Source organism: Microtus ochrogaster, chromosome 4 (genome assembly GCF_000317375.1).
Source record: "Microtus ochrogaster isolate Prairie Vole_2 chromosome 4, MicOch1.0, whole genome shotgun sequence".
Lineage (NCBI taxonomy): Eukaryota > Metazoa > Chordata > Mammalia > Rodentia > Cricetidae > Microtus > Microtus ochrogaster.
The window spans coordinates 40,265,556-40,287,077 of NC_022011.1; the positions used below are offsets into that span (position 1 = coordinate 40,265,556).

The window sequence follows — 21,522 nt, forward strand, 5'->3', positions numbered from 1 at the left end:
CATGGCCTATCTAGTCTTAGCAGAATGGTAACAGTAGGTTTCACCTAGGCCATGGCCTATCTAGTCTTAGCAGAATGGTAACAGTAGGTTTCACCCAGGCCACGGCCTATCTAGTCTCAGTTTCTCGGCCACTTTATCAGTGTCATGGATGGGTTTTCAGCACATGAAATGGGCCTTGAATCAAAAGCAAACAAAAACAAAACAAGGGGAATAGTTTAGTTACTCCTACAGTGTGGTCACTACAGCATGAGTAATTCTTGCAGGCAGCCTCTGCTGTAGGTCACAGGGTTTGTAGTTTGATGAAAGTGATAATTTTTCTCTTCAGGGACAATGCAAAGTACTTTCCTGCACCATGAAGACTAGTGGCAGGGTGAAGCTTCTAGCTGGGCACCACCTCAATTTACACGTTTGATGACATAAGTTATCTTCAGCAATAGGGTCCTACCATCAGGGTATAGAGAGTAATCAACAGTCTGAACAATAACCTGTGAATTTTTTTGGGGGGGTGGGGATAGGGGACTGGTCTATGGGACCTTTTTGGCCAATGACTCAACAAGATGTAACCCACTCCTGACTGGCATAAAATGTCTTTTACTTGGTGGCATATGATGTCTAGTTGGAGCACTGTCTCCCTCATTATACAGTGATTTCATTTAAATTTCTTTCATATATATATATACTTCATATATATCATGCCAAAAATCTTAACATTCTTTTAGTGATGGGAAGATAAAAGGTTATTTAGGTTTGTACTGGTCATATCCCACCTAAGACACAGCACATATCAAGTTGTCAGGAAGTATTTATTAACAGAAAAATTATTAAAGGTCTTTGAATTTTTCTGTAGCAAGTATGCATGCCTTCCTAAGAATAAAAAGTTGATTTAGTAGGTGCTGCAGTCTCCCTTCTAAGTCTAAATGGGGTTGAGATGAAGGCAGGCAGCGCAGGAAGCTCTGAGGGCGAGCAGTGTGCAGATCTGTGTGCTCAGCAGCATGGCAGCTGCTGGACATCTTTATTCGCCGACCACAGGCCTTGGCCAGGAATTAGGAACTAAATACATGGCTTGAAAGAGCAGGAACTAAACAGGGCTTGTAGCAATTGGTCCCAGGCAGGAAAGCTCTCACCATAGCAAAAACTACACATTTTTTAAGCTGGAAAAGCACAACTCCTGGGACAGCTGGATATTCTAGAAAAATGGCAGTTGCTCCCTCTTCTGTAGTCAGTCACAAATGTCTGAGATGCTTCTGGTCCCTGGAGCTGCCCTTCATAGGCCAGTAGTAGTGGTCAGCAAACACCAGCACAGCCAAGGGTTATGAAGGTTATCAGGGTAGAAGAATTGAGAAATGGAGGGGAATACCCAGGCTCACAATCTGATAACACGGGAGAATATGAGCCAGGGGCATTTCATCTCTAAGTCTCTTTCCTCACCCATCAAGGTGCTAGGGAGGTGCTGGTCCCTTCCTCGGCTAACAGTTAAGTAAAAACAGGGCTATGCAAGCTTGCCATAAGAATATTATTTTATGCAAATGCTGGCTGTGTTACTGTGGCTTTTATCACCACTTTCTGACTTCAAGCTAATCCATCAACAAAAGTATTTACTAGCATTCTAGCAGCTGGTGAGTACAAAAGGCCCCGGCACAGGTCACCTACAGGCTCACCATTTTCATCTTTATTAGGCTCTAGAACACTGATGATTAATGGTACCACCAGCAGCAGCAGCAACTCCTGCTGCTGAGTATTCACCACATACAGACACTGGTTAACGATCCACATGGCACATGAAATGCTGCTGTCTCCTTTAGCATGTTTTCACCTAGCAGCTACACAGGAGTTCCTACTGTATAAAATCTTTCTGTTTCTGTTAACTTATTATTGAAATTCGACCATCCCACATAACCCCTATAAAGTGGACAGTTATTGTACCCATTCTAAAGAAAACTAAACCAAGGTAATCTTGGGCAAGATTTCTCAGCCCAGTCTGCTCTACCCACTAACTTACTAACTTCTTTTTTTTTTTTTCTTACTAACTTCTTATGTGATGTGGTCTCCTGGCTGAGAGCCCTACTCCACAGCACTGGCCTATTCCTTCCTCACCTAGCCATGTTGTGCTAGGGTCACTGAGAGGGTTAATTCCATTTCCTTTACAATCACAAGGCCAGGCATCACAGTGCACAAACAGAGCGAAGGTTATCAAGGACCATCAACATTGTTCACGTTTAAGCACCTGTGTCTTCTGATCCTCCAATCACTCTTGTGAGATGGGCATGGACCATTCCACTTCACAGATGAGCAAAGAGACTCACAGGCGACACAGCTGGGTGGGAATGCCTGACTCCAAAGCAAGAAGCATTTCCACTCTCACACCGTGCCTTATAAAATTATACACTATCACCAACAACACCAGGACCTCTGCCACCACTGTGTTTCCTGGTTACCAGTTAAAGAGCATGGAAGACTTGAAGGACGCAGCATGGGGTGATAGGAGCACACCTGCACACACGTCATCCTTCATGAAGACCAACTCAGCCAGTGTAGCCCCCAGCCTGCCGCCTGCCTGAAGGAGCCCTCCCCTCCTTGAGCTCCACTCATTCCAGAGAGAGCTGCTTCTCAGAGAAAGACGGCAGTGAAAGGATCTTGGCCAGAGCCACTGTCAGCTTCTGCCAAACGCTTTAATGTTCAGCACGCCCATTTATGGCAAACTAAAATGAAGATACCACAGCAGGCTGGCAGATGTCAGGAGTCCTGAGCAGGAACATCCCTGGTCCTGCATCGGAGCTGGCCTGGGTTAGGGGCTCAGGGAGTCAGGGATCAGATGCAATGACTGAGACAGAACCTATAGCTCAATCATTTCAATCTTACACACCAAAGATGAAAGAAATATTGTTATAAAAATATTTCAAAAGATTTTGACCACCAAAGAATTTTGAAAATGATTTTATAAGAAAAGGTTAATTCCATACAATTAAAAGGCTGTTCACAATCCTATCACTGAAATAACTTCTGATATTTTGATAACTACAAGCTACCCATCTTTGTATGCCTGTGTATCTTCCAAACTTCTTTATTAGACTTACTCATTTTATGTGTGCATGGTTTTCTGTTGTTCGTTTTTTTTTTTTTTTTCAGACAAGGTTTCTTTATGTAATAGCTTCAGTTGTCCTGGAAATCACTATGTAGATCAGACTTGCCCAAACTCATTGTCCCAAGTACTGGGATTAAAGGCAGGCACCACCACTGCTCAGCATGTGTATGTGTTTATATGAATGTATGTATGTACACCACATATATGCTTGGTGCCCACAGAGGTCAGGACCCCTGGAACTGGAAAAACATATAGCTATCCTCCTGGGTAGGGGAAGTAGACAAGATTGCCAGGCAAAAAATCAGGATCTTAAGGGTGGGGTGGGAGGGGGGTAAGAGGAGATGGGGAGAAAAAAGTGAGAAGGGTAGGATGGGGAGAACTTGGGGCAACGGGATGATTGGGATACAAGAAGGTTGGATAGGGGAGCAGGGAAGCACATATCTTAATTAAGGGAGCCATCTTAGGGTTGGCAAGAGACTTGGACCTAGAGGGGCTTCCAGGTGCCTAAGGCGAGGTCCCCAGTTAGTTCCTGGGGCAGCTGAGGATAGGGAACCTGAAATGATCCTATCCTATAGCCATACTGATGAATATTTTGCATATCACCATAGAACCTTCATCTGGCGATGGATGGAGATAGAGACAGAGACCCACACTGGAACACTGGACTGAGCTCCCAAAGTACCAATGAGGAACAGAAGGAGGGAGAAGATGAGCAAGGAAGTCAGGACCAAGAGGGGTGCACCCTCCCACGGAGACAGTGGGGCTGATCTATTGGGAGCTCACCAAGGCCAGCTGGATTGTGACTGGAAAAGCAGGGGATAAACCCGGACTCTCTGAATATGGCGGACAATGAGGGTTGCTGAGAAGCCAAGGACAATGGCACTGGGTTTTGATCCTACTTCTTGTTCTGGCTTTGTGGGGGCCTAGCCAGTTTGGATGTTCACCTTCCTAGACCAGGATGGAGGGGGGAGGACTTTGGACTTTCCACAGGGCAGGGAACCCTGACTGCTCTTCAGACTTGAGAGGGAGGGGGAGAGGAGTGGGGGGAGGGTGGGAGGAGTGGGAGGCTGGGAGGAGGCAGAAATTTTTTTTTCTCAATAAAAAAAATCTTTAAAAAATGTAAATTAATTCTAAAAAAATTTTTATGTCAATGAAATCTTTTCATAACTCCAATATAGATTCCAATATCTGGAATCCCAATGGACACAAACAATAACTTTCAGGAACTTGGTTCCTAGTTTTCTATCATTAGACATAACACACCAATGACACATACAGCCCCGTAGATCAAGGCTGACAATTCCTCTTAGATAAGTTATACATCAGAAATAAATGGTTGGGGCATCTGTCGTACTATCCTTTAGGAAGGCTATGAAGATTTATAAGAACAAACAAACTATGAAAGAGGATATAAAGCTAATGGTTTTTCTAGTTATAATCTCTCATGATGGTCAATAAATACATAAAAACAAATTCAACAGTAAAAATGTAAAATACAATGTAGTAATAAGAGCGGTGGGCTGCTTCCCGCCACTCGGCTAGCTTTGCCCGAAATAATTACCCGGACACTGTATTCTTTTAAATACTGCTTGGCCCATTCTCTTCTAGGCTAATTCTCACATATTAATTTAGCCCATTTCTAATCATCTGTGTGTAGCACCCCAAGGTGCGCTTACCGGGAAGATTCTAGCCTACGTCCATCCTGGGTCGGAGCTTCATCACGTGTGCCTCAGAGAGCAGAGCTCTCGCCTCTGCCCGCAAGAGTGGAGCATCGTGTCTCTCTGAGGCGTCTGCCCCTGAGAGGAGAGCTGTCGGGTCTGACCTCACTTCCTCTTCCGCCCAGCATTCTGCTCCTCCCACCTACGTTCTAACCTATCAGGGCAAGCAGCTTCTTTATTTAATCAACCAATGACCTTCCTCCATCAATACAACATAAAGGTGTGGATGGCCTTAGAAAAAAACAAAACAAAAACAACTGCAGGTGTTTTGTCTGTATGTTTGTGCACACGTGTGTGCTCGGTACCCAGGGAGGCCAGAAGCAAAAGCAAAACTAATAGCGGAAACTCCTTTGGTACCATCCAAATAGAGACGGGAACACACTGCAGAGTGCACAGGGCCACCTTCATTGCTTCCCCACCCAAACTTCAACCACACAACTGTAAGGGAAGGTAACAAGAGGGTAAGAATAACACAGAAATGATATCTCTTCAGCCAGACCCTGACACTGGACACAACCTCAGGAGCCCAAGGAGACACTGGTCACCTCTACTGTATTGTCAGTGAATGTCTCCATTCTGTCCCACGGTAATCAGACATCAGTTCAGTATCAAAGAACAAAGAATTTCAGTTAGAAAGAATAATAGAGTAGGAAGCAGCGGAAAGAAGGTGGAATCTGAAAAGGGTGGGAAGCCAGTGGTTGAGGGAAGACTTTTGTCAAGTTCTCCGTCAAGTGTGGTTGAACAAGAGCACTGATTTTCTGCTTGTTCTTCCTCTTCAAGGAGCAAGGTCTCTGCACTGAATGAGAAGTCTGATAGCTTGACAAGTTCACAGCCAGGATGCAGCACAAGGGCCAATGTCCACTGCAGAGATGGAATCCCCTAGGATACCGAGGAGGATCAGGCTCTGAGCCCTGTTCGGTGCTCAGAGGACAGCTTGATCAGTGACTGTCCCTCTGAGCCAACACAGGAGGGCAGGAAGAAAGCGAGAGGAGATATTGGGGATTAAAATGTGAGGCATCCTAATGGCACCTTCTAGCATCGTAGGAGCCCTTTCGAGGGAGAAATTTACCAAACTCTTTTTACAGAAAAAAACAGACCCCAAGGGTTAAGTAATTTCTCCAAGGTCACAGAACATTTGCTGCAGAATGACTTTTCCTTTTGGATTGCAAGCTTCTGGTTCTTCCCGGGATGCTGTTGTAGAATTAGCAGAGAAACACTTTAAAATACATGTTTCAAAGCTGGAGAGGTGATTTAGTAGTTAAGAGCACTTACTGCTCTTTCAGAGGATTCAAGCTCAATTCCCAATACCCACATAAGTTGCTTTAGTTACCTGTAACTCCACTCCAGGGAATCTATATCTTCTGGATTTCGTGGGCACTTGCACTCAGTTGTATATCCCCCACAAAAACACACACATATACATAATATAAAAAAAGTCTTTTAAAAACACCATTTCTAGGAAATACACTAAATCAGAAGATGTAGGAACGATGCCCAGGAACCAAAATTCCCCTAGGTGATTGCTGGCTGACCTACAACCAGAATGCTAACTGCTGGTTCAAAATGAGGGCAGTGATTCACTCCACACCTCCCCCCGGCCCCTAACAGCGCTCCTGCTCTGTTTGCGTCTTCTTTATGCCCCAGTCATACCCCATCTTTTTCCAGCTTTCCTAAAATGATGCTTTCACTGTGAACACAGCAGCTCTGAGGCCTATCAAACACTTTGTATGGCATTGCTCATTTCCTTTCCTAAGTCCTGATAAATTCCCCGTCTTGCCTCTGATATTGCCTCTTGCAGTATTCTCTACTTGGCCACCATGGTTACTTTTCCTAGGCACACATGTGATCTCACTGTTTGAAAAATGAGACCTTTCAAGAAAGTTACTGGATAAGAGCTGCCTGGGAAGCACTAAAAAATTCCCGGCACCACTCCAGATTCACCAACTTAGTATCTGGGAGCAGGCCTCAGATACTTGCCTGGGGGTGGGGACAAGTGCACATGTATGTGCTCAAGTGTAAAAACCATGTTTTCATCAGTCACTCCCCACCTTGGGTTTTGGGTCAGGGTCTCTCACTAAACCTAGAGCTCACCTTCAGCTACGATGTCTGGCCAGTGAGCCCCAGAGTTCCTCCATCTCCACGCTCCCCACCCCTCTGCTGGGATTACAGGCAAGCACCTCCATGATCAGTTCTGCATGTGGGTTCAGAGGGATCTAACTCAAGTCCTTGTTCTTGCACAGCAAACGTGTCACTGGCTGAGTCATCTCCCTAATTCCTAGACCTCTTCATTTTTCCTAAGGATAAAATGATTCATCAAATGTTCATATACACCCTTCACGCTCTATGAAGTAGGTAGATACTTCTCAGCAGCAATACTATCTGGCTTAGCCAATGGGAAGGGACTAGAGCAGGTCCCTGAAATGAATTTAGGTGGTTGGATTTATAGTCCTGGCACCTACTGTTGCCAAGAAAGGATGTTCTGGGCACTTGTTGACACTGGAAGATTGTGATATATAAAGCAAACTTGAGCCCGATCTGTGGTCTGAAGCTGAGCTCACAAGTCCAGCCTAGAACTATCTGGCTCCAGCTGGCCCACAGAAAGGAGAGTAAGAAATGAAATCATCCAGTTTTAGGTAACTGGTTATGCATCATTATTGTGGCTCCTGGTTACTGACACAGATGCAAAGCCAATGTGGAAATGCTCTCGACATTGTTCACATTCAAATTCCTCACCTGGTATATAAGACCTTTTAGGATGTGGTCACTCTGTTTTCTTACTCATTGCCTTGACTAGGATTAAGCCCTGCTGGTCCAAGTGGAAAATGTTCTTTTCCATCACCACACTCTGCTCTTGCTGGTCTACATGGCCCTGACCTTTTACTACTGCACTCTAGGGCACAAAGAGAACACAACAACTCACTCCTCCACACTCAGAAAGCTAGACAGCAAGGCAGGCAGCCCTAGGTCTGGATCCCATCTATACCACTATCAGCAAGAGCTTGAACAAGTTCCCAAACTTAACCAACCAGGTCTCCTCACTCTCCTCTTACAATCCTGCTGCTGTTTCAGCGGTGGGGACTGAATGCAAGGCCTTGTGGATGCTAGGCACTTGGCTGTTCTTCCAGCCTCTAACTCGGTTTTGTAGTGATGGGGGAAATGAAGTAAAGTGTCCAGCACAGAGCCTAGCACACAACCTAGGATCAACAGCCTCGTCTCCTCTCCTGTGGATCCTTCCGGGGTCTACAAGGCTAGACTTATAACAGGGATTTAGTGTTGATCATGTAAATGAAATGACCAGAGGCATTCTGTTTTGTTGTCCCTGCTTCAGATAGGAGTACACAGATTCCCTGGGTCAGACACAGAAACACTACATCTGTTGGCAACAGTACCTGTTTCTCTACGAGCCTGATGGTGTCCTCCGAGGCTTTGTCCTTTGATTTCTTCAGCTTATTCATTGCATTAGTGCGAACCTTCCGTAAATTTTCTTTGGCCTTGTTGGTGCTCTGTTTGGCCAGTTTTACCAGCATTTCTCTGTGTTCTCTGGTTACTCTGAAAAAAGTACACACACACAAAAATTGAACAAAACTATTTTTTCTGTAAGATGCTGACCACCAGTCAAGAATTTAACACCATTCTGTTCACTAGCTCAACAGTCTACAGCTTTGATCTGTTAGCTGACAATCTTCATACTCCTGACAGATGCCAATACACATGCTTAGTTCCCATTGAGTTATCTGGTAAACCCAAGTAAGAGACATTATGGAACCAGACAGGCGAGGTGGACCTAGAGTCAACACTCAGCCAAGCTACTTACAAGATGCAGACATGTCTCTCAAAACCTCAGCGGTCTACCAGGAACCCAACAGGTGGGACGGATTAAATGAGCATTTACCATTGACCCTGACACATTTGAAATGCTCAATAAAAGGAACCAATTAGCCACAATTAGCTTTCCCTTCCTCTAAAATGTTCTTTTCCATTCCACAGCAATGCAAATGAGGGACACTAAAGAAATAATGCTATTGCTAAACCTCTACATCACTCAACTTTCAGCTCCTGATTATTATAACACTCAGGAATCACCTCAAAACTAACCTTCCCCTGTTGTAATAGGAGCGGTGGGGCTTGTGTCCCTGGCACCCGGCCGCCCACATGGCTGGCTCTAGCTTATGCCCTGAAATAATTACACGGAAACTGTATTCTTTTAAACACTGCTGGGCCCATTATATCTAGCCTTTTCTCAGCTAACTCTCGCACCTGGACTAGCCCATTTCTAATAATCTGTGTAGCCCAAGAGCTGGCTTACCAGGAATGATCTTAACCTGCATCTGCCTGGAGTGGGAGAATCATGGCGACTCCCTGACTCAGCTTCTTTCTCCCAGCATTCTGTTCTGTTTACTCCGCCTACCTATGTTTTAACCTATGAGGGCCAGCCAAGCAGTTTCTTTATTTTTTAACCAATGACCTTCCTCCATCATTCACCATCCTAATTACTATGACTAAATAGTTAAGAATCACCTCAAACCCAAGATGGAGCATGAGTCTCCTGAAACACATAACAACCACAGCACCAGTTGACTCAAGAAACACCTTTGAAAGTATTCAGCAACCTATCAGGGCTTGGTGAACGCTATCAGTCTGGTTTTGTTTTGCTTGCGTGTGCTTGCATACGTGGCTCTGGCTGCCACTGCATCCTGAGTCCACCCGCCACTGCGTCCTGAGCTCTGGGATTAAAGGTGTGCACCATTCAGATAAATGTCGGTTTTTATTGTCAGCATCTTCATCATCACAACAATGAGCGTGAACCATTAAGAAAGGCATTTTACCACACACAGTCATTACTATTTCACATTTAATCATCATAACAACCTAGCAACACAACCCAGCATTAATGCCCTGCCTTCCTTTCTCCATCTTGTAAACACTGAGTGCTAAGAATGGAGATAATGAATTTGGATGAAGCTATTGCTCTTCATCCCGCTCCTACAGAATTTAGCTAAAGAGAAAGGCAAGAAGACATTCATCAGAGTGTGAGAAGTGCTGTCGTGATCAAAGTAAAAAAGAAAGGGGGGCACAGAGGAGCAGCTCAACAGACCTGTCCTAGAGAAATGACATCTAAATGTGTCAGGTCACTAGGTCAACTCACCACTGCTCTGGGTGTCTTGCTCATAGGCACAAGCAGGAATGCATGTTCCAACCCTAAAATTACACTACACAACTTGCATGATTTAAGAAAATGTGTGTAAAAATGTTGAGCATTAGCTCAGGGCAGAAGCTTCCAGGTCACATTTGTTTCTCTGCACAAGCTGAGATAAAGTGTCCATCAGCCCAAGATGATTATAAAGAAGAGTACCTAATATGTAGTTTGAGAAATACATGTCTATTGTTATCATCCATGGTGAAGTGTTCTAAACCATAGAGATAGGAGACTGCTTGTCACTGCAGCATAATTTACACTATCCTAACTAGATCTGAAGATTAAGTTCAAATTTCTAGTGCTGGCAGGGCAAACAGGATTTCCAAGAAAAAACGTGTAAAAGCTTTGAGGTGTTTCATTTGAGGAATCAGAAGAGCAGATAACAATAAAAGGAGTAACAAGAAATGAAGGTTTAAAAGCTATATCCTGGATGGTCTTATTAGATCATGAACCTGTCCTAGTGAAGTTACTATTGCTGTGATGAAACACCACAACCAAAAGTAACTTGGGAGGAAAGGGCTTATTTGGCTTATACTTCATCATCACTATTCATCACTGAAGGAAGTCAGGACAGGAACTCAAACCATAGGAACCTGTAGGCAGGAGCTAATAAAGACACTATGGAGGGGTGCTGCTTACTGGCTTCCTCAGCCTGCCTTCTTATAGAACCCAGGACCACAAGTTCAAGGACAGAGCCATCCCCAATGGGCTGGGCCCTCCTCTATCAATGTCCCAGGCTTGCCTATAGTCTGATCTTCCGGAGGCATTTTTTCAATTGAGGCTCTCTCCTCTCTGATGATTCTGTGTCAAGTCAAATAACACTAGCCACCACAAACCCCATTTTTATAGGTGAAGAAAATCAGGTCCAACCAAATGTGGTATCTTTGTTGCTATTTGGAGATCTTTGAGACAGGGTCTCACTATGTCACCCACAATCTCCCGAGTGCTACGATTACAGACATATGCTGCCAGGCCCAGCCTAAATTTGGAATATTATTTGAAGTCAAACCCAGAATGGCCTGTCTCAAAAGTCATTGACTGATTTTATAACAAACTCCTCTTCCCCTGAGATCAACAATCCTAGATGAGCTGAGCAAGCACAGTCCCAAGTTTGAGGCACAGTAGTAGTGATTCAATGGCAGAACCCTCCCAAGTTCTGGGTACATGCTCAGTGTGCCGGCGAGGGAGGACACATGGTAAATATTTCGTGGCATCTACATATTGTTTTCTTCCATGACCAAAAGAATTTAAATAAAGGCAGTCTCTAAAGACAAAGCAGACAGTCAAATTATGTGATCACTAAGTACCTCCAAACCCCTCCTCAAATTAAGAGTCCCATTTTTCCTAAGCAAAAAACTGAGTCTCAGCGATGTTAAGTGACCGGCCCACAGGTTTGAGTGACAAGACTGGGATTCAAACCTAGATCTTTCTGGCCTGTATCCTTGTAATCTATTTCAAATAAATCATGAACTTTTGCTTCCAGGCAGAAAGCTTTCAAAGTCGTAATACGAAGCTTGGGACTGAAAAGGACAAAACCACCATGTCAGGAGTTTAGGGATTTGGATCTGATCTTGTTACTTTTATGGTTTTTAATTCACTGAATGAAAATCATGCTGACATGTTTAGGTCCCTTTTTTGTTTTGCCAAAGCATATGTCAGTATAAAGAAGGAACAGGAAAATTAAAACTTGATCCACTGATTCAAAAAACCTAATCCTGCTGAAATACTAGGAGGAGCAGAAAAGAAACGAAGCTAAGGCTGGAAGAAACCTTTTAAACCTCTCCAAAAAGACCTTCTTAAAGTACTTCAATCTTGTGTTTCATACAGAATTTGCAATAGGTATCCCACCGTTGAAAAACCTTTAATAAAGAAAGTTAACCAGCTTCTCACAGTTTTGTTTATATTTCAAATGGAAAAAAACCCACACGTTTTATAGAAGCATAAATTGGGACTCGAAAAGCCTCAAGAACAAAAGGTTATATAAAAAATGAAATCATTACATGTAAGGTAGCCTTAATACAATGTATTATTTTACATAAATGTTATTACCACAAACTAACAGCAGTTTGTAAGTGTAACAGTGTATAACTATTACTGACATTTTCAAAAAAAAAAACATGCTTTAGGATTGACAGTCACAGGCAATTGTCAAAAAATATATTAGGAAAAGAAGAGGGAAATGCAGTAAGAATGGGGAAAGGTAAGAAAAGCTGGATATTGGGCACAGGAAGGCTCAACAGGAAGAAGGGCAGCTGCACTGGTGAATACTGAGCTTGTACTGCACAGTAAATACAAGAGCAAACACCTAGGGCAACAGTACCCTGAAGACAGTCATCCATGAGAAAGCTACTTAATCAAGGAGGTCAAAAAATGACATAGCAGAGACTGGTTCAGAGAAGCAGATACTACAGAGAGAAAGTACTGAGAGAGACGGCAGCATAAAGTAGCCTCAAATACATGAGAGTGTTTATGGATGTCTTAATCAAACACATTTAATTGCTTCCTCATGAAGCAACAAGAGCACATCTGTTTTAGAAAAGAAACATACCACATTATATTATGGAAATATCTTAATCCCTTTCCAGTCCAGTGATTAATACATCAGATCATCTGCAGCTCACAGTCATGAGGCTCTGGGAGTGGACTCACGGTTGTGTTCCAGGCGCCTGACTGTCCGCTCTACACTGTGCCCATTTGCTTCTCAAGCAACGGCTGAGCCCCTTCCGCTGCATGCCACCAGATCCTGTGCTAACACACACTACAGAGAAGCATACCTAGTCGTTCCCCAGACACTGAAAAAAGGTATTATGACTAGAGTGGAGAGAGCAGGAGGTAAGGACACCCAAAGTGAGGAGGCTGGCAGGGCTGACAGGTGCAAAACCACACAGTGTCATACTAAGTCATATGCAATGGATTGTTAGCCAGCCTTCAAGAGGAATGTAATTCTGATACATGCATACATTGATAAACCCAAGTGAAATAAAATCAGCTCAGACAGACACACACTGCATGACTCCATCTCTATAAGATTCCTAAAGTAGTCAGAGGCTGAAAGCAGAATGGTTTCCAGGGATCTCGTGTGTGTGTGTGTATGTGTGTGTGTGTGTAACTCTTTGATATACACAGTTTCAGCTTTATAAGATGAAAAGCATTGACACAAACTGACAATTTTTAATGTGTATTTTATCAATTTGTTTGTTTTTTGATTTTGTTTTTTGAGACAGGGTTTCTTTGTACAGCCCTGGCTGTCCTGGAACTTGCTCTGTAGACCATGCTGGCCTCGAACTCAGAGATCCACCAGTCTCCATTCCTCTGGGATTAAAGGTGTGTGCCACCACCACTGCTTGGCTCATAATTATTTTTAAGGGAGGAATTCTAGCAAATTCTTTTACAAACAATGTGAAACACTACAAAAGAGCTCAAAAGCTAAAGGAGATCTGACTGGGCCTGTATTTTGTATAGACAGCAATGTGCACACCATATCTAAGCAGAGGGAGATTATGTGGAAGCCCCTGGGCAGAGAGAGGGAAGCTGGAGACCCACCCCGTAGCAGCTTCTTGGTTGGGTGATGAAGACAGCAGTCTTTTCCACTAGGGTCAAACAGCCCTCCCAGCATGATGCAGGAGTTTTGGCTGAGCTGGCAGGGTCATACTTTGTTTGTACAAATTCCGCCAAGCAGGTCTTCCAGTAACATCCTGGATGGGGGCCTTCCTGCAGAATTCCTTGAGCATGTTCCCATGAACAATAAGCAGAGGGCATGCCCTGCTGGTAACCAACACACAAAAAAACTCACTGGCTGAAATGATATTTCTCATTGTTTCTACCAAACAGGACACATGTATAATGCTATACACCAGCCAGGGAAATCCCTGCTAAGTTGGGTCATTACAGCAAAACCCACTATGATGTCTTTGGTTACTTAAAAGGTGGCATTAAACACAGAAAAATGATTCGAGACCAGCCTGGTCTACAAGAGCTAGTTCCAGGACAGGCTCCAAAACCACAGAGAAATCCTGTCTCAAAAAACAAACAAAAAAAAAAACACACACACAGAAAAATGAGCTCATCCTAGAGCTCTGCATAGTAGACTCAACCTTTCCAAACTTGGTTCTTCATCTTCAGCGTGAGTGTGGCTACTACTAAGAGGAGGATGCGAGGGTGGAATGAAATGATGGGTGGCAAGGCCCTGGCACACTGCCAGCACATATGCACTGCAGGAGCGCTACACAGGGTGGCTACACTAATTATTCTAACCACAGAATCTCCAAGACCTAGGGACAATAGGATGTGAGTGGTGAGGGAAAAAACACTTGAAAAGGATTTGGTTCCTTGAAGCTTTTGTTCACAGAATCAACGGAAAGCAGTGAAGGTAGGTAGAAGGACAGAGGCCAAGCCTGGTGGCATAGCCTATAATCTTGATTACTTGGGAGGTTAACAGGAGAGGGCTGCCATGTTTAAGATCTTCCTGGACTATTCAGAGTAAGTTTAAGGCTTGTCTGGGCAACTTTGTGAGAGCCTGCCTCAAAGCAAAAACTAAGGGCTCAATGGAGGGAAGTCCTAGGTTCAGGACTCAAGTACTACCAAGAAAGGAAATGAACAGAGAGGGCAGCAGCAGGCAATGGGCCATAGAGGCCAGGACTTCTCTCCAGTAGCAAGGGGCACAAAGCGAAGAAGGCGGTTGCATTCCATGGAACAGCACATCAAAACACATCTCTGATAATTCCAGAGAGAAAGCTTGCCACCCCATCACTGGGCAGCTAGGAGCCTCCCCCACAGTCAGCAGTAGACACATGCTCTGCTTCATTGTTTGCTGGAAGGAGCTGCTCAATGCTTTGGGGCTATGAGACCTGAAGGAAATGTTTTTGTTTATGCAGCCCAGCCGGATTTCCTGTTTCTAAGTATCCCCCCATTAACCTATCTTGCATACATTAACGTCTTATAAAGACAACAGACTAAAGAGAATCATACATTTGAGAAGGCTTTCTACCACCTAGGCTAATTTTTAGTCTTTCTAGGGACACAACTGGCTACATGCGTTCAAAGGACTATACACTGACTGAAGTCCAGGTAAGCATAACAGAAAGAAAAAGGATGAGTCCTAACTCCAGCTGCCTGCTGCACGGTCTCCATTACATCACCCATTTCCTTCTCACTCAGATAAAAGGACCAGAACCCAATCACTGGACTGAGTGGACAGAACCCTTGCTGAGGCTCCCACAAACATGAATGAGTACAGGTTTAGTGGACAAGTGACAGCTGATCTCTAACCTCTGCTCTGCCACCAGTAGTCAGAGTGACCATGGACACTGGCTTTTGCTCTCTGAACTGCAGCTGTCATCTGGAGAAGTACTTGAGGAAGGTCTGAAGACACTGGTGGGATTTGAGGACCAGATCTCCCATGTCTAAGTTTGTCTTGGTTTCCCTGTCTGTCAAACATGTCTAATTGTACTTGAGAGAATTAAATAAGTCAGTAACTGTGTTACCAACACAGTGATGGTTCATAAACATTACTGCTACTACTTTCTCATCTATTGAACACAGAACTAGGAGTGGGTTAGGTTAAAAATGTCGCCTCTTGGTCCATTAAGATGGCTCAGCTGGTAAATGCACTTACTACCAAGCCTGACAACCTGAGTGTGATTCCTAGAACCACATGACAGCAGGAGAGAACCAACTCCTCCACACATGTGCTGTAGCACATACACCACAAGCAATGAAAAGTAAGTGTCCTTAAAATACTGTCTTCCACAAAGAACAAATGGTAGACGCTGGTTAAGGAAAAGAATATGTAGGTACTAAACTATTTTAAGTTGTCAATAACAAAGAAAATAAATAATGGAGGTTTAGGGTATAAATCAGTAGTAAGCACTTGTCAAGCACTTGCAAAGTTCGTTTCCACACCCAGCACCAAAAAGGGGAAAGAAACTAAAAGGGGCCATCATCTACTGAGGAAGATAGCACATCAGCTACAAGCTTAGGCTCTAGGGAAAAGTGACCTTCATTTACTGACTGTGTGATACTAGGCACAGAGAACCAAAGAATGTCCTTGCTCTGTGACAAAACAGGGATGATAACCTAGGACCCCAAAGGATTATATGAACATATTAGATGATACACAATAGCACCAGGAAGAGCAGGGTGCATATAGCAGATGCTCATACTCATTTATACCGCAAACACTGGTCCTATATTACATACTTACTACATGCTAAGCCCTGTTCCTGGGGCTAGGGATACATAGATGAATAAAATAGAAAAAAGTTTTCCCTCTATCTTCCCAAAGCACTCACATTCTAGCAAAGGGAAAACAGACAGTAAATAAATGTACAAGATCGCATAAGTGTATGAAGAAAATAAAGCAAGACAAAGATATATGGAGGACCTTGTTATCCATGGTATAGTGATATGCTGCTCAACTGTATCTACCTTATCATCTGATGCTAACAACTTTTCTGCTTGAAATAATAACAGCTTCAGAGCTCCTTCCGAGTGCCAGGCTCTAAGCTGACGCATGCTGTTGTGCATTAACTTGATGAATGTCACAACACTCCAGTGGCCTTAGTGTTATTACCTGGGTTTTATAGATTATAAAGCAGAGACTCAGACAAATGAAGCAGCAGGCCTGCTAGACCTGGAATCTGAGGCCAATGTGGCCTCAGTCCTGAATTTCAGACCTTCTGCTAAAGCCTCATTGTTGGTTAGTCAAATCCAGCAGCTGGACTTACAAGTGCACTCTACACTATGATATGCTTATATATGTAACAAGAAGAGACGGTTTGCTGAATTTGCCTGAACAATAAATGGTACTACAAGAAATGGTAGATAGAGGACAATGGCACAAGGGCAGGAAGAGAACCAGCCATTGCTAAAGTACAGTTTGAAGCCACTAACCCCCTTTCAGGATTACCAGCAATCTATATACATGTGGGTTGTGTAATGAAATGGCTTTACCAGTACTTCTTGGAATGTGCCAATCATGCACACTACCCCATCACAAGATCTATAAAGCAAGGCCAGAATCAAATGGAACAATAGATAATACAGTTAGAACATGGGCTCCGGAAGCAGATGGGTTCAAGTCTGAAAAGCGGCTCTTCCACTTACTAATCTGTGACCTTGGGCAAGTTATTTAAACTTCCCAAGCCCAGTTTCCTCGTTTATACTACAGTCACTTCAAAAGGATATTTCTAGGTAGCTGAAAAAAAAATGAGACAACTATGAAAAGATATGTGCAAAAAAAATAAAGCAGCCTGTGGTACTAAAGACATTTCATCCTATTTCCATAAACTAAGGACAAATGTTCCTCGGTTTATGATGGGGACATGTCCTGATGAGCTGATTATAAACTAACAATAACCTAATGAAGCCACTACTTCACACACCTCGTCCTCCAGGCCATCAGGCAGCGGGCAGGGGCTCACTATCCCCACAGGAGCACTGTAAAGCTGCTGTCCACTTCTCATTTATTACATTCTTTCCCTTTCCCCTGCTGTCAGATCTACACTGCAGTCGAGCAGTCCCAGTGACTCCTGCCCTCCTCTCCCCTTCATCCTTCACAGGATCCTCCCAATCATTCTTCACAAGAGTAAATGCTTTGATTATTCCATCTTGTACACAAAGGATGTGGGGCTCAGAGAGTTGGTATATCTTGCCCAAGGATGTAGCATGTTTTTATTGGTTTTCTTAGGGTTGAAATCCAGCTCTGTCATAGCTTTCTCTATACAAAGCAATTTCCCTCCCCACTCAACTCAACTGGGGACCATCCTAATCAACCTATTATTTGGAAAAATTTCCTGGAGAAATTGTGTATCCATGTATGGGGAAATGTTGTCTTTACCAGAAACATAAAGTCAGTCTATACCAGACTGTAATTCATTTTCAAAGAATAACCCAAGTGCTTATTAACAATCAAACTACAGTGCTCCAGAACAACTTAAATTCTAAGATAATTACAGCATAATGACTCAACTCCTCCCATCCCTAAAAGTGGAGCAGAAAAAAAAGTCATGACCATGTGGCTGGGAGACAGGTTAGTTTTGAAGAGGAAGGAAAGTGATAAGGACTAGAAGAGAATCCACGAACAACAACAACAAAGTAGCCTTGATTTTACTACCAAATAAGTAGGATTTCTAAAAAGGCTGTGTCTAAGAATTATTTAGCCAGGAGAATTAATTCAAACACTACAAGGCAAGGAATTTAAAAGGCCTGTGACAGGTCTCAAGGAAGAAGTCACAGATTTAATATCTGATTACTCTTTAAAAATCATTGACACTTAATCTTGTTTTATAGATAAGGAGGCCAAATTCAAAAAATTAAACATTTACCTGGGGTCTCCACTGTGGGAGGTACTCATACCAGTATAACTACCCTCCCTAGACTGGCTTTGAGGGGTACAGATTTCCACAGCTTCCAGTTCCCAAACTGTCAACCCTCCAGGACATTCAGCTGAGATCATTCCCAAACAGACTCCCTGGTTATTCCCAGGCAATAACCAACCATTTCTGGCACAGGACTAACACAGGCCTCCTCCAGGGGTGAGCCCTGCCCAGAAACACCCAGAAGTCTGGGTGTACTACAGGAAGTGTCTTTTCCAACCTTTGTCCATTTCTTTTTCTTGGATCCACTTGCTGTGGGATAACGTTTTTGTACACTGTAAAGGTTTGTCACTTGTATTGGTTCAATAAAATGCTGATTGGCCAGTAGCCAGGTGTTGCAAGGAGGGCTGCTTGTTGTTTCCTTCCCAGCTGCTCAGCAGCTCAGCCCCAAAATAACCACTCAGAAACTATTATTAATTAAATCACTGCTTGGCCTATTAGCTCTAACTTGTTATCGGCTAGCTTTTACATATTAATTTAACCCATTTATATTAATCTGTGTATCTCCATGTTGCTGTGGCTTACCGGGTAAAGTTTCATCTGGCTCCAGTGGGGCTACATGGCTTCTCTTCGACTCTGCCCTTCTTTCTCCCATCATTCAATTTAGTTTTCCCTGCCTAACTAAGTTTTGCACTGCTATAGGTTCAAAGCAGTTCCTTTATTCATTAATGATAATCACAGCATACAGAGGGGAATCCCACATCAGTCAGGCATGAAGTATAGGTGGGGCAACCAGACTAGAAAAATTTTGAGAAGAGGAAAGACATAGAGCAGTCAAAGATGCAGCCAGATGCAAGGAAGCAGGATGAGAATGCCTCACTGATAAAAGGTACAAAGCCACATGGCTAAACACAGACAAGAATTATGGGTTAATTTAAGTTGTAAGAGCTAGTTAATAAGCCTGAGCTAATAGGCAAAACAGTTTCATTATTAATATGAGCCTCTGTGTGTTTCTTTGGGACTGAATGGCTGTGGGTCTGGGTGGGAGACAGAAACTCCATCTAGAAATTGTGCCCACCATGGGGCAAGAATGTCCACATGAAGCCTGAGAAAGCTTAATTTAAAAAAAAAAAAAAAGGATTCTAGAGAGACAAGAACAGAGTCAAGCATAGCTTCCTGGTAACCATCTTTTTTTCCAGTAGGCTTTGTTTGCTAGAGCCAAGCAGAGGCATGGCTCCTTTTAAGAGAGGCTTCCTGACCCAGCTTTAGCCACAAAAACCTCACAGCTCTTTTAAGAGGTTCTGCCACCAAACATTTAAATGGTGTTTATGAGCGGTCAGTGTCAGCAGCATGCTTCTTGGTGGTGGCAGAGTTGTGGCAATGAACATGGCTCCTGCCAGTACCTCCACCATGAAGCTAGACTATCAGAAAACTAAGGAACAGGGTGGAGTCAGCTACCAAAGCCATATCTTTAATCCTAGGTATGCGGTTTAGCAGATTTAAGACTCATGCGCTCAAAAAAAAAAGAGAGAGATACAGTAAAGACAGATTGAGATGGAAAACAAAAACCTCTAAACAGTTTACAGTGTGTTTAAAAATATAGACTTGGGAGAAAAAAGAAAAAGGGCAGTTAAAGTCTTAAAAAAAAGAAAAATAGGGCCAGGCAGTAGTGACACACACCTGTAATCCCAGCACTCGAGAGGCAGAGGCAAGCGATCTCTGTGAGTTCAAGGCCTGGTCTACAGGTTCCAGGTTCCAAAGCTACAGAGAAACCCTATCTCAGAAAACCAAAAGTGAAAAATAAAAATAAAAGAAATAGAATAAGGAAAAAGAAAACACATAAAGATGGAAAATATACAAAGAGTCTGGATACCTTATATTACTGTGCTGTCTGAATTGTTTGACTGCTGAGGAAGGAGCAACAGTTGCTGCTGGATTAATCTAGCCTATTGAATTAATATTTTGAAAATGCCTTGATTTCAAAATTTAAGTCAAAAGACTTCAAAATTTAAGTAAAAGGTATGTTACTTTGGAGAAGAGGTTTTGCTTTTGTTTCCACAGGAAATAAGAGGCTGTGGATTCATTCCTGGTTAAGAAAAATAAGGCACTAGCCAGCCATCAGGCAAGCTTTCTGCAGGTAGGCTGTTCCAACACATGGCCCCCTCATCGATCTGACCCTTATAAATTACAAGGCCCATTCCACCACCCATCTCCTGTGACCTCAAGGAACTCTGAACCACAGGCTGTAACAGTATCCAGCAGACCAAGAGTAAGTGATCAGCTAGCCAGCTGAACACCCTACTCTCTAGGCAAAACCCTGGGCCCCTCCCCCACTTGCAACATGTTCTCTACCCAGCCAGAGTGCAGGTAGGCTGCTTCAACACCCCCCCAATCAATCTGACTCTATAAGCTATAAGGACCACTCTGTCCCCAAACCCACCCATCCCCTGCTACCTTAGGGGAACTCTGAACCATAGGCTGCAACTGCACACAGAGGGCTAAGAAGCTGCAACTGCACACAGTGGACCAAGAGATCAGCAGCTCCCTGAGACACAGACAGCGACTGCAAGGATTGGACCAAGAGGCAAAGACAGTCCCAGCACCAATTGGAGGAAGAGATGGACAGGCACCAATGAAAAAATTCGTTCAACAACCTAAAAAGCAACATGGTAATGTCAGAACCAAGTGATCATACAACAGGAAGACCTGATCATCCTAATCCAGAAAAAGCAGAGAAAGATGATCTTAAATATAACTTTATGAAGATGATAGAGACACTTAAAGAGGAAATAAAAAACTCCCTTAAAGAAATGGAGGAGACTGGCTGCTCTGAAAAGCCATCTTTGCATTGTTTCTGGGTCCTGCTCCACATTCGCCGCCCCCACCCCTACCCATCCTCCTCCTCCTCCGACTCCAGCAGCTTTCTCGCCAGAGTCATCGAATTCGATTCCTTTCTCACTCGCGCATCGGATCACCAGCGCGCACCCCCAACCCCATGTCAGATGCTGCCATGGACACCAGCTCTGAGATCACCAAGGACGTGAAGGAGAGAAGGAAGTTGTGGAGAAGGCAGACAATGAAAGAGACACACCTGCCAAAGAGAAAGTGGGGAGCAGGAGGCCAGCAATGAGGTAGATGAAGAAGAGGAAGAGGGTGGAGATGAAGAGGAGGACGCTGAGGCTCCTACGGGCAGCGGGTAGCTGAAGAGGA

General features: G+C 43.6%; 1 protein-coding gene across 3 annotated transcripts in view; it reads right to left on the reverse strand.

The window, feature by feature from the left end:
• Window positions 1–21,522, reverse strand: part of Mrrf (mitochondrial ribosome recycling factor) — a 65,733-nt gene that overhangs the window by 3,757 nt on the left and 40,454 nt on the right. For all 3 annotated transcript variants that reach the window (XM_005345968.2, XM_026777800.1, XM_026777805.1), the window contains exon 6: window positions 8,190–8,349. In XM_005345968.2, the coding sequence (XP_005346025.1) occupies window positions 8,190–8,349 (160 nt within the window). The remainder of the gene's footprint in view (window positions 1–8,189; window positions 8,350–21,522) is intronic.